This window comes from Hemiscyllium ocellatum, chromosome 4 (assembly GCF_020745735.1).
Source record: "Hemiscyllium ocellatum isolate sHemOce1 chromosome 4, sHemOce1.pat.X.cur, whole genome shotgun sequence".
Taxonomy (NCBI): Eukaryota; Metazoa; Chordata; class Chondrichthyes; order Orectolobiformes; family Hemiscylliidae; genus Hemiscyllium; species Hemiscyllium ocellatum.
Window position 1 is genome coordinate 143,293,869 of NC_083404.1, and position 13,545 is coordinate 143,307,413.

General features: G+C 52.9%; 1 protein-coding gene across 1 annotated transcript in view; it reads right to left on the reverse strand.

Annotated features, from left to right (window-relative positions):
* Positions 1–13,228, reverse strand: part of LOC132815260 (dynein regulatory complex protein 11-like) — a 98,030-nt gene extending 84,802 nt beyond the window's left edge. Inside the window, exons 1-3 of the mRNA XM_060824074.1 lie at positions 13,031–13,228; positions 4,489–4,599; positions 321–509 (exon numbers count right to left, since the gene is read on the reverse strand). Of these exons, the coding sequence (XP_060680057.1) occupies positions 321–509; positions 4,489–4,599; positions 13,031–13,147 (417 nt within the window). The 5' untranslated portion in view covers positions 13,148–13,228. The remainder of the gene's footprint in view (positions 1–320; positions 510–4,488; positions 4,600–13,030) is intronic.
* Positions 13,229–13,545: the final 317 nt, after the last annotated feature.

Here is a 13,545-nt window from a genome sequence, read left to right on the forward strand (position 1 = left end):
GGGGCCCAGTCCCTCCCTCCCCCCGGGGCCCAGTCCCTCCCTCCCCCAGGGCCCAGTCCCCCCTCCCCCCAGGGCCCAGTCCCCCCTCCCCCCAGGGCCCAGTCTCCCTCCTCCCCCCAGGGCCCAGTCTCCCCTCCCCCCAGGGCCCAGTCCCTCCCTCCCCCAGGGCCCAGTCCCCACCTCCCCCCGGGGCCCAGTCCCTCCCTCCCCCAGGGCCCAGTCTCCCCTCCCCCCAGGGCCCAGTCCCCCCTCCCCCCGGGGCCCAGTCCCCCCCTGCCCCCACCCTGGGCCCTGTGTGTTTGCCCTCGGCCTGGGCCTACCTTCTGGATGAGGGTTGCAGCCTGTGCGGGCTGCATGGTGACGGGGGGCAGTAATTTCCTGTTCTTCTCCCTCTGCTCCTCCCTCCAGATGTCCCCCATGATGCGGGCCCTGAGCCGGCCTTGCCGAGCCCGCTCCGCGACCTGGATAATCCGAACAGCCTCATCTGTGCTCTGGGGGGCCTCCTCCTCCTAAAACATGGAGACAGTTCAAAGGTCAGCACCAATCCCCTGCCATCGTCACCCCCTCCCATAGTCACCCCCTCCCATCGTCACCCCCTCCCATCGTCACCCCCTCCCATAGTCACCCCCTCCCATTGTCACCCCCTCCATCGTCACCCCCTCCCATCGTCACCCCCTCCATCGTCACCCCCTCCCATCGTCACCCCCTCCATCGTCACCCCCTCACATAGTCACCCCCTCACATCATCGCCCCCTCCCATTGTCACCCCCTCCCATTGTCACCCCCTCCATCGTCACCCCCTCCCATCGTCACCCCCTCCATCGTCACCCCCTCCCATCGTCACCCCCTCCCATTGTCACCCCCATATCGTCACCCCCTCCCATCGTCACCCCCCTCCCATCCTCAATCCCCCATTGGCCCCCCCCCCAGTCCCTATCCCCATCTTCACAGGAGCTCTGAGGAATGAGGCCAGAAACTCACAGAAACCTGAAGAATTCCACTGGGACCAGACAGGGTCAGCGCAGGGAGGATGCTCCCTATAACCAGGGAGACCAGGCCCGGGGGGTCCCAGTCTACGGATATAGGTTCAGCCTTTTAGGACCGAGTTGAGGAGAAATATCTTCACCCGGAGTGTGGGGAGCCTGTGGAATTCTCTGTCACAGGAAGTGGTTGTGCCCAAAATATTGAATGTTTTCATGAAGGAGTTAGATACAGTTCCTGGGGCTGTAGGGATCGCAGGGTCTGGGGGAGAAAGCAGGAACAGGGGACTGAGTTGGATGATCACCAGCATATCGACTGGAAGAGCAGGCTCAAAGGGCAGAATGGCCTATTCCTGCACCTATTTTCCATGTTTCTATGAGTGAGTGAGTGATTTTGGACCAGTCTCGCTCAGAGCGACGGAAGGAGGATTATCCACCACCGACAAGGTTCAAGTCAGGAGGGTGTGGGAACACTCCCCACTGCCCTGGATGGGGGCAGCTCCAACAACACTCAACAAGCTCAACACCATCCAGGGCAAAGCAGCCGCTTGATTGGCCCCACACCCACAAACGCCCCCTCCCTCCCCCACCCACACTCAGTAACAGCAGTGTGTACCATCCCCTCCCTCCCCCCCACCGACACTCAGTAACAGCAGTGTGTACCATCCCCTCCCTCCCCCCCACCCACACTCAGTAACAGCAGTGTGTACCGTCCCCTCCCTCCCCCCCACCCACACTCAGTAACAGCAGTGTGTACCGTCCCCTCCCTCCCCCACCCACACTCAGTAACAGCAGTGTGTACCGTCCCCTCCCTCCCCCACCCACACTCAGTAACAGCAGCGTGTACCGTCCCCTCCCTCCCCCACCCACACTCAGTAACAGCAGTGTGTACCGTCCCCTCCCTTCCCCCCACCCACACTCAGTAACAGCAGTGTGTACCGTCCCCTCCCTCCCCCCCACCCACACTCAGTAACAGCAGTGTGTACCGTCCCCTCCCTCCCCCCCACCCACACTCAGCAACAGCAGTGTGTACCGTCCCCTCCTTCCCCCCCACCCACACTCAGCAACAGCAGTGTGTACCGTCCCCTCCTTCCCCCCCACCGACACTCAGTAACAGCAGCGTGTACCGTCCCCTCCCTCCCCCCACCCACACTCAGTAACAGCAGCGTGTACCGTCCCCTCCCTCCCCCCACCCACACTCAGTAACAGCAGCGTGTACCGTCCCCTCCCTCCCCCACCCACACTCAGTAACAGCAGCGTGTACCGTCCCCTCCCTCCCCCACCCACACTCAGTAACAGCAGTGTGTACCGTCCCCTCCTTCCCCACCCACACTCAGTAACAGCAGTGTGTACCGTCCCCTCCCTCCCCCACCCACACTCAGTAACAGCAGCGTGTACCGTCCCCTCCCTCCCCCACCCCCCCTCAGTAACAGCAGTGTGTACCATCCCCTCCCTCCCCCACCCACACTCAGTAACAGCAGTGTGTACCATCCCCTCCCTCCCCCCACCCACACTCAGTAACAGCAGTGTGTACCATCCCCTCCCTCCCCCCACCGACACTCAGTAACAGCAGTGTGTACCATCCCCTCCCTCCCCCCACCCACACTCAGTAACAGCAGTGTGTACCATCCCCTCCCTCCCCCCACCGACACTCAGTAACAGCAGTGTGTACCGTCCCCTCCCTCCCCCACCCACACTCAGTAACAGCAGTGTGTACCATCCCCTCCCTCCCCCACCCCACACTCAGTAACAGCAGTGTGTACCATCCCCTCCCTCCCCCCCACCCACACTCAGTAACAGCAGTGTGTACCATCCCCTCCCTCCCCCCCACCCACACTCAGTAACAGCAGTGTGTACCATCCCCTCCCTCCCCCACCCACACTCAGTAACAGCAGTGTGTACCATCCCCTCCCTCCCCCACCCCACACTCAGTAACAGCAGTGTGTACCATCCCCTCCCTCCCCCCCACCCACACTCAGTAACAGCAGTGTGTACCATCCCCTCCCTCCCCCACCCCACACTCAGTAACAGCAGTGTGTACCATCCCCTCCCTCCCCCCCACCCACACTCAGTAACAGCAGTGTGTACCATCCCCTCCCTCCCCCCACCGACACTCAGTAACAGCAGTGTGTACCGTCCCCTCCCTCCCCCCACCCACACTCAGTAACAGCAGTGTGTACCGTCCCCTCCCTCCCCCACCCACACTCAGTAACAGCAGTGTGTACCGTCCCCTCCCTCCCCCCACCCACACTCAGTAACAGCAGTGTGTACCGTCCCCTCCCTCCCCCCCACCCACACTCAGTAACAGCAGTGTGTACCATCCCCTCCCTCCCCCACCCACACTCAGTAACAGCAGTGTGTACCATCCCCTCCCTCCCCCACCCACACTCAGTAACAGCAGTGTGTACCGTCCCCTCCCTCCCCCACCCACACTCAGTAACAGCAGTGTGTACCATCCCCTCCCTCCCCCCACCCACACTCAGTAACAGCAGTGTGTACCGTCCCCTCCCTCCCCCCACCGACACTCAGTAACAGCAGTGTGTACCGTCCCCTCCCTCCCCCACCCACACTCAGTAACAGCAGTGTGTACCGTCCCCTCCCTCCCCCCACCGACACTCAGTAACAGCAGTGTGTACCATCCCCTCCCTCCCCCCACCGACACTCAGTAACAGCAGTGTGTACCATCCCCTCCCTCCCCCACCCACACTCAGTAACAGCAGTGTGTACCATCCCCTCCCTCCCCCCCGACTCTCAGTAACAGCAGTGTGTACCATCCCCTCCCTCCCCCCACCCACACTCAGTAACAGCAGTGTGTACCCTCCCCTCTCCCCCCCCACCCACACCCATTAACAGCAGTGTGTACCATCCCCTCCCTCCCCCACTCACACTCAGTAACAGCAGTGTGTACCGTCCCCTCCCTCCCCCACCCACACTCAGTAACAGCAGTGTGTACCATCCCCTCCCTCCCCCCACCCACACTCAGTAACAGCAGTGTGTACCGTCCCCTCCCTCCCCCCACCGACACTCAGTAACAGCAGTGTGTACCATCTACAAGATGCTCTGCAGAAACTCACCAGAGACCCTCAGGCAGCACCTTCCAAACCCACACCCACTTCCATCCAGAAGGACAAGGGCAGCAGATACATGGGAACACCGCCCCCTGCAGGTTCCCCTCCGAGCCCCTCACCATCCTGACTGGGAAATATATCACCGTTCCTTCACTGTCTCTGGGTCAGAATCCTGGAATTCCCTCCCTCAGGGACATTGTGGGTCTACCCACAGCACATGGACTGCAGCGGGTCAGGAAGGCAGCTCACCCCCACCTTCTCAAGGGGCAACTAGGGACAGGGGCAGTAAATACTGGGGCCAGTCAGTGATGCCCATGCCCCCTGAGTGAGGAAATGTAAATTGAAGGCTGTCCCAGCTGCCCAGGCCTGTGTCAGATGTTCCAGGCCACTCTGTGCCGTGGGGACACATCATCGCTCCGATAGCTGGCTCAGAGCCTCACCGTCATCACCACTTCCTCCTGCAACAACTTCACAAAGAACTGCCTCCTCTCGTCCCGCAGAGCCACCGCTTTCCGGGAGAAATATTTTGGGATCGGAATCTCCACGTTGCTCTGGAATAGAGAAAATTACATCGAGTGAGGATCGGGAATATGCTGAGAGGCTGATCGAGTGAGTGTGTATGAGACAGCGAGAGAGAGAGTGAGAAATACAGAGCGAGAGAGACAGTGAGAGAGAGACAAAGAGGGAGAGGGAAGGTGAGCGACAGAGAGAGACAGACAGAGAGAGAGAGACAGACAGAGAGAGACAGACAGACAGAGAGAGAGACAGAGGGAGAGACAGAGGGAGAGAGAGACAGAGAGAGAGGGAAGTGGAGAGACAGAGAGAGACAGACAAAGAGAGACAGAGAGAGAGAGAGACAGAGAGGGAGAGGGAAGGGGAGAGACAGAGAGAGAGAGACAGACAGACAGACAAAGGGAGAGAGAGAGAGACAGAGAGAGAGAGACAGAGGGAGAGAGAGACAGACAGACAGAGAGAGACAGACAGACAGACAGACAGAGAGGGAGACACAGAGACAGACAGATAGACAGACTGAGGGAGAGAGACATGGAGAGAGAGGGTGAGAGAGACACACAGATAGAGGGATGGACACACAGCGATGGGGGTGGGGTGGGGGGGGGTAGAGAGAGAGGGAGAACCTGACAGAGAGAGAGGGAAAGGGGAAAGAATGAATGTGAGAGGGGAGGGAAGCAATGAGACAGAGAGAGAACACTGTGAAGGAGAGAGAGATTTGCAATGTCAGCCTTAGAGATACAAAATAGACAGAGAGACAGAAACAAAAACAGAGACAGAGAAGGACATGGTTAAAAGGTCAAATCAGGGCAGAGTCCCTCAGTGTTTCTGTCTGATTCTGTTTCTCTTTCTCCCTCTCTCTATCCCTCTCCCTCTTGTTCTCTCTCCCTCTCTCCCTCTCTCTCTCTCCCTCTCTCCCCCTCTCTCTGTCCCTCTCTCTCCCCCTCTCCCTCTCTCTGTCTCCATCTCCCTGACATTCTCGCTCTGGGTCTGATGCCTGATGCACAGTTTGTGGTTTTGTTGTGAGACGGTCAGTCAGTGCTGAGTGTGGAGTGTGTCTCTCCTGGTGTGGGGAGTGAGGCCATGGCTGTCTCTCAGTAGCTGGGGAAGTGGCCGGGGTGTCTGAGGGGGCTGCTCCTCATTGGGAACTGTATCCCCACCTTGCTGTATGGCCACGGAGGTGTGACTGAAACGAGCAGGAGAGCTTATCGCGAGTGATTGCTCGCTCTCTGGTGTGGGCTCTCACTTGTTCCCATACAATGTGAGTTCCCTGATTGGGACTGTTAACCTGATCCAATCAGGGAGCCCTGGCTGACAGGAATATACAGGAGTGTCAGGGGTTCGGTTCACTCTGAGGGAGCTGGGTCAGTGTCAGGGTCAGGGACTCTCCCCCCTGTATTTCAGTGCCAATGAGAGAAAGCATTAGGTGCCTAAAGAACATTCACTTGAAACGGTTGTCGTTGTGTTCGGGTAAGCATTTCTGGCATCATGCTGTTATTTGGGAAGACTGCTGTTGAAGACGGGGCCCAGTATGTTGAAAAAATACGATATATTTTCTGGGCAAGTGATATTGGGACAGATGAAAATCAATGATGAATTCTTCTGACAGCTTGTGGAGGTGCTTTGTTTTTGGTCATTAGGAGACTAACTTTCCCTGAGGCACCAGATACTAAAACCTTTCAAGAGTTGACAGATTTAGTTAACGAATATTATGACCCCAAGCCTCCTCTGGTTTGGAGATGCTATTGTTTTTACTTAGCAATTTGAGGACCGGGGAATCTGTACTGGGATTTTTAACTGGGTTAAGTCTACTGGCAGAGGCATGTGACTTTGGCTTAATTCTTAACGAGATGCTGAGAGACTAGTTGGTATGTGGGATTAATGATATAACCAAGCAAAAGCTGAAGTTGAAATGGACCTCAAACAGACACTACAACCGGATTTATCAATGGAAAATGCAGCCAGTTAACGATATGAGTTGCAGGGTATTCCAATAGAAGTGGACCCCCCTCACCAGTCTGACTCAGCTTGGGGAACACCAGTTGAGTGAAGGCAATTACACAGCCTCACTCAGACATATCCTGAACAGAGGGACTTTCTCTCAGCCCACAGCAGAACACCAAAACAAAGCCAAGCCTTAGCTAAACGGTTAAAAGTTTCTTCAGGATCTTGGTCGGCAAGCCATCATACTTACTGCTATGTGAACTCGAGACAGCAGGGAGTCCAACTAGACCTGAACGGAGTAATGAAAGTCATAGACCAATATCCAGGAGAGTGCATGGAAAGGCCACCTCCATCTGACTTGAATAGTTACATTGGATATTGCTAAACAATCAGAACCAAATTAAACCTCTGATTAAATGGTTACCCATTTCTCATGGAGTTGATACCAGTGTGGCTGTTTCAGAGATTCCAGAGCCAATCTTTAACAAAATTCATTCTGAACTCCGACCTACAAGACCTTGTCTGGACTGAGAACCTATAACAGGGAACCATTACAGAGTAACAGGACAACTTCAGTCCAGTCTGTTATGGTTCAGTTCCCACTGATTCTAGTAAAAGGCTCTGGCCCAAATGTGATGGAGTGAAACTGGGTGAGAAAGACTTACCTTGATTGGCTTAATACTTCTCAATTAGAAAATGGCTGCTTGAGTGGAGTCCTAATTAAATACCCAGACGCTTATCAGGAATGTCTAGGGACTGTAAAGGGGCCAAGGCCATTTTACATATTGACCAGGAAGCAGTCCCAGGATTCTGCGTGGCCCACCCAGTGCCATTTGACTTACGGGCAAAAGTGGAGACAGAAACCAGGAGGTTGGAAAGTGAAGGAATCGTCAAACCAGCCAGTTTGGGGAATGGACAGCACCGGTCGTAGTGATTGTGAAACCCGATGGATCGGTTCATCTTTATGGGGATCTTAAACAAACAGTAAACCTCTTCTCGCAGCTGGATAAATACCTAGTATCTGGCATAGAGGGTTCATACACAAAGCTGACGGGGGAGGGCTGTCCTTCATGATGCTGGACATCAGCTATGGGCTGTACCTGCAATTGTAGTTCGATGGGGATTCCCGGACGTATGCTACAGTTAACACCCCAGAAGGGTTTGTACTGATATCTGAGACTGCCATATCATCAGCCTGTGCCATTGCTCAACAGACGACAGAGAACATTTTACAAGGTCTACCCCAGTTGACAAGAGCTGAAAATGTGTTGCTGGAAAAGCGCAGCAGATCAGGCAGCATCCAAGGACCAGGAAATTTGACGTTTCGGGCATAAGCCCTTCTTCAGCAACACATTTTTAGCTCTGATCTCCAGCATCTGCAGCCCTCACTGTCTCCCAGTTGACAAGGCTAGCTTATACCTGTTGGAAGATAAAGTGAGGACAATCAAAGGTGCCCTGGCTCCCACGTCCGTACTGGAGCGGAGGGCTTTCCTTGGGCTGGTGAACTATTACAGAACGTTGATAGCTAACCTGGCCTCCATCCTGACTCCGTACACCCGCTCATGAAAAACGGGTCAGTCTTGGGAATGGTCACGGGGCCGAGTGATCGCTTTCAGGTGAGTGAAGACACAGCTCTCATCCTCGAGGGCATTGGCACATGATCATTCCAAGCAGTGACTCCCTATTGGGTATCAGGATAGTGTTGGCCAATCACTGACAGAGCGGAGGAACACCCAATAGCAGACGCTTCTGGGACATTGGCTGATGTCAAACATAAATACCCCCGGGTGGAGCAGGAAGGTTCGGTGTCTGTTTTGGTGCGAGCAAGTTCCACCTTTACCTTTCCTGATGTAAATGTGTAACAGTAACCCCCCGCTGGGCTGACTGATAGAGATCAAGGCCAAGGTGACTATCGCTTCGGGATAAACTCAGCAGTGGGCTCTCATTCTCCGTGCGGCCAATTACAACCTGAGGATCCATGTGGGAGGCCTGAGTAACAGATGTGGATGGATCAAGGTGCCTGATGTTGGCAAACACTCCCCCAGGAGGCACTGCCAGTGGGAGATCCACCCCCCAGGAGACACTGCCAGTGGGAGATCCACCCCCCAGGAGACACTGCCAGTGGGAGATCCAACCCCCAGGAGGCACTGCCAGTGGGAGATCCAACCCCCAGGGGGCACTGCCAGTGGGAGATCCAACCCCCAGGGGGCACTGCCAGTGGGAGATCCAACCCCCAGGGGGCACTGCCAGTGGGAGATCCGTCCTGGTTTTAAACTTCATGGACACCCTTCTGGTCACCGCTGACAACATGTATGTTTGGACACAGAAAGATCTGGTCCTGGCAAAACTAAACCAGCTGGTGGTGAGCGGGGCAACAAAAGGGCTACACAATCAGAATCAAAATCTTTCTGGACCCAGCAAGACCAGATCACCATAGAGAATGGCATTTTATGATCAGAGCAAGAGTGACTGGCCTGAGCAAAGGTTTTGCCACATACGGCTGAACTCCACCACGGTCATCAAGGAGTTTCCAAAATGAAGATGTTGGTGAGCAGTGATGTCTGCTGGCCAGGATTGGATGCAGACACAGCTACATTGGTGGGACAGTGCCCAGACTGCCAACAAGGACAAAAATTACTGTGGAAATGGCTGGGTAAAGCCTAGACTCGGTTACACATCGACGATGCAGGTCCTTTCATGGGTTTAGTGCCCAATGTGGATGCCCATTGAAAATGGTTGAACATGTTTGGAGTTCATTCATCAAACATGGGACAATGTCAGAAAGGGTGTGCGCGTCTTTCGCAATACACGGACTCCTGGAAGTGTTGGTCACAGACAGTAGACCATCATATATCAGCAGCAAATTCAAGTACTTCCAGAAGTCAAATGGCATTCGGCATATATGGATAGCTCCATGCCATCCATTGTCCAATGGCCTGGCAGAAAGACCAACCAAATTTTGAAGGCAGGCTGAAAGGAACCAAACTGCCCCGGTTTCTCTGTGATTATCGTACCTCATGCAACTACAGGGATAGCTCCGGCAGAGTTAGTAACGGGGAAAAGACTCGGTGGCAGGTTAAATCTGATCTTCCCGGACCTAGGGAGGAGGGTGAAACAGCATCAGAGACACAAGAGAAACAGTTTACTTCTGATGACAAAGTTTGGTGCCAACACCACGGGAATGGCCCTGCATGGGTAAGAGGTATGGTTACTCTGAGGTCGGGTCCCTGATGTACAAACTTTGGGTCAGTGAGATTGTCCTGAGCAAGCACATGGACCACATGAAAGCTGCAGACTCGCTAACGGGCAGGAGCAAAATGTACCTGGTCCCTCAGAACAGCTGGAAAGTCTTTCAGAACCTGTGGGTTTTCCCCTCTGTCTGGTGTCGAAGAAACTTCGGAGTCTGAGATGGACCTCTCAAATTTTGAATCTAATGTTGATCTTTCCTCACTCTATTCAATCAACCTATGATCTTTTGTTATGATCTGCCTGTACTGCATGTAAAACAAACTTTTTATTGTACCTGAGTACGTGTGACAATAATAAATTAATGTCGCAGCCTTAACAGCTTTACCCCCGCCTGAAGAAGAGAATGAATTTCTTCCAAGATGCTCCAAGTGCAAGAGGCAGACTACAGTCTGATACACGCCGCCGGTATCAGAGGCTGAGTCAAAGGAATAGAACTGGTGTGAAAACACCCCAGGAGAGGCTACAAGAGAAATAACAGGCCTATACCCCGGACCTCATGAGGGAGGGATGTAGTGATTAAAGCAAGATCAGCTAGGTGGACCTCGTAGAATATGGTTAAAAATCACACTATTCCATTCTCATCCACATGTTTATCCAATGACCATTTAAATGCCCTTAAAGTTGGTGAGTCTACTACTGTTGCAAGCAGTGTGAGCAGAGTGAGTGTGAGCAGAGTGAGTGTGAGCAGTGTGAGTGTGAGCAGTGTGAGTGTGAGCAGGTTGTGGGAATGAATAATACATGTTTTACTATTTGCTGCTGTTACATGGAGCTCTGCTGCCCTCTTGTGGCCCTGTCTCTGTGGTTAATTCTGAGCAATTTTAAATTTCGCTTGAAACCCCCTGGTTTCTTCTGTCTCCATTAGATTCGATTAGATTCGATTACTTATAGGATGGAAACAGGCCCTTCAGCCCAACAAGTCCACACTGACCCTCCAAAGTGCAACCCACCCAGACCCATTCCCCTACACTTACCCCTTCACCTAACACTACAGGCAAGTTAGCGCGGCCAATCCACCCTAACCTGATCAGGAATTGTACAGAACTCAGAATGATGGATGTGATGGACATTCAAAGGCACAGACAACGTGTTTATGAATGAGCTGCTCTACATTTGATCCTGTATCAGAAAACATTTCCCATGAACACCTTTATTCTGGAATGGATGGGAGACGGAAAGCTCCTTAATAAAGACAGAGTTACAAGGTGACTGGAAAATCCCTGTGTGATCACACACAGCTTCATAACAAGGAAACCACGCTTGAGAAATCTGTTGTTTGATGATTAATTCGCTGAGTAGATACAGATTCTCAATGTCTGGAGTTTGACAAAGTTTTGATAATGAGCCACAGAAGTTGTTAGTTACAGAAGGAGGCAGTTTGTGGATCTGGGGAGAGAGGAACCGCTCACAGGCAGAGGGATCTCCAGCTGCTGAGAGTGTCAGCCCTGGTTGGAAACATGGTCAATCTCGGTGAGTCTCTCTGATCAGCTCCATTGGAAACCCCTGAGCAGTTTAGACTCATGACTGAAGAAAAAAATCTCATTTTATTGGAGGCAGGTCAGAGAAGGTTCATTGCGATGATCCCTGGGATGGAGGGATTGTCTTATTCTCAAAGGTTAAACTGGGTAGGACTCTACTCACTGCGAGGTGATCTTATTTAAACATATCAGATTCTTACGGGACTTGACAGAGTCAGTGCTGAGAGATGTTTCCCCTCATGGGAGCGCACAGTCTCAGAATAAAGGGGCACCAATTTCAGACTGAGATGGGGTGGAATTTCCTCTCTTTGGAACTCCTTGCCTCAGAGAGCTGTGGGGACAGCGTCTTTGTGGATATTTAAGGCTGAGAGAGATTTTTGTTCAGTCAAGGAATCAAGGGTTATGGGGAAAGGGCAGGAGAGCGGACACGAGAAATGTTGGTTCTGCCATGATCCTCTCAAATGGCAGGGCAGGCTTGAGGGGCTGAACGGTCTCCTCCTGTTCCTATTTCTCAGGTTTTTATGCCTCTACACACAGACAGAGACATGTACAGGCCCACAGTCACACACAGCAGTGAGAAGGCAGTGCTGCAGTTGGATTGTCACTGACCCAGTAATATCTTTGTTACTAGTATCCTTACACACAGATGAGGAAGGACACCACTTCGACCGGGACAACACATCCACCCGAGGACAAGCCAAACAGAGACATGCACGAGAATTCCTAGAAACATGGTATTCCAACCGGAACTCTATCAACAAACACATCGAGTTAGACCCCATCTACCGCCCCCGAGAAAAGGAACAGGAAGTGACGTCACCACAGGAAATGACATCGCCTACCCAAGGAAACCCAAACATATAAATAGAAGGCAGGCCCACTGAAGATGTTACCTAGCAGGGTGACGAAACGTCTGGAAATGAACCTTCCAGCTCAGTGAGCAAACCTACATCCAGAACCAGTAATCTAAATGCCATGCCAATGTTTCAGGGAGCTGGCTTTGAATTCTGCTGTTGGAAGGTACAATAAAATGCTAAGTGTTGAATAAGGTACTGCCCAAGGACTTTCTTATGAGGAGAGGTTGAGTAGGTCAGGCCTGAACTCATTGGAGTTTGGACGAATGAGAGGGGAGATTATTGAAGATGGCTTCTCCTTCGGGGACTTGACCGAGGAGATGTGGAGAGATTGTTCCCTTGTGTGGGAGAATCCAGGAGTGGAGGGCATCCCCTCTGAGTAAGGAGTCACTCATTTAAGACAACGATGAGGAGGAACGCCCTCTCTCCAGGGATGGATATTCAAGGCTGAGAGAGTGAGATTTTTAATCAGTGACGGAATCAAGGGTTATTGGGGAACAGCCAGGCAAGTGGAGTTGGGGATTATCAGATCAACCATGACCTCAGTGAATGGTGGGTGCGACTCAATGGGCTGAATGGCCAGTCTGCTCCTTTATTGAGTGGTCTCTGGACTAATCCAATGCTGACTGAGTAAGCCATGTCAAACATGGTAAAAATCCCCCTGGTTCACTCATGTCCTTACCTGGTCTGACCTACATGTGACTCCAGACACACAGCAATGTGCTTCACTGGGGACAGGCAATAAATGCTGATCGAGCCAACAACAGCCAGATCACATGAACAAATACAAGAAAACAGACCTGAAGAGAGCCAGAGAGAGACAAGCCATGTACTTACAGAGGGACCCTGGAGTACAGGCTAACTGGGGTAAACAGCCAGACAAATAGATTGGTCCATTGAGGTGAGAGGCTGACAATGACACAGGAAGATCCCACACTCTCCTTACGCACCGGGGTCAGTTTCAGGTCCTGGATCACATCGTCCATGAAGTGAAACTCGGAGAGTCCTTTATCGACCATCTCCCTGCGTACCTCGAGAATACGACCCATTACTCCCTCCAGGAGCATGTCCACCACCTTCCATTTCTGAGGATGAGCGATCTGATCCTGGATAACTTCCAGTTTGCGGAATATCCGGATGTATTTGATGTAGAGATTGTTCTGGTACCGGGAATAGGCTGCAGCGTCTTTGGTAATGTCCAGTGCTGAACTGGCAGCTTCGAGCTGGAGAATATCATTCAGGCTGTTCTGAGCTTTTAGCCAGAGGTGGTTGTAGGTGCTGAGGGTGGGACACAGATCTCGGTCAGAAACCAGCAGCAAACTGAGGTTCCATCAGCAAATCCCAGCCTTGCAGAGCCCCATGGCCCTGCTCCCCAGGGAACAACAACACTCACCCTGGCACACTGACCAGAACACCACACCACACCCAAAGACCACACCTTTTCAAACAGCTACACCCCATCCAA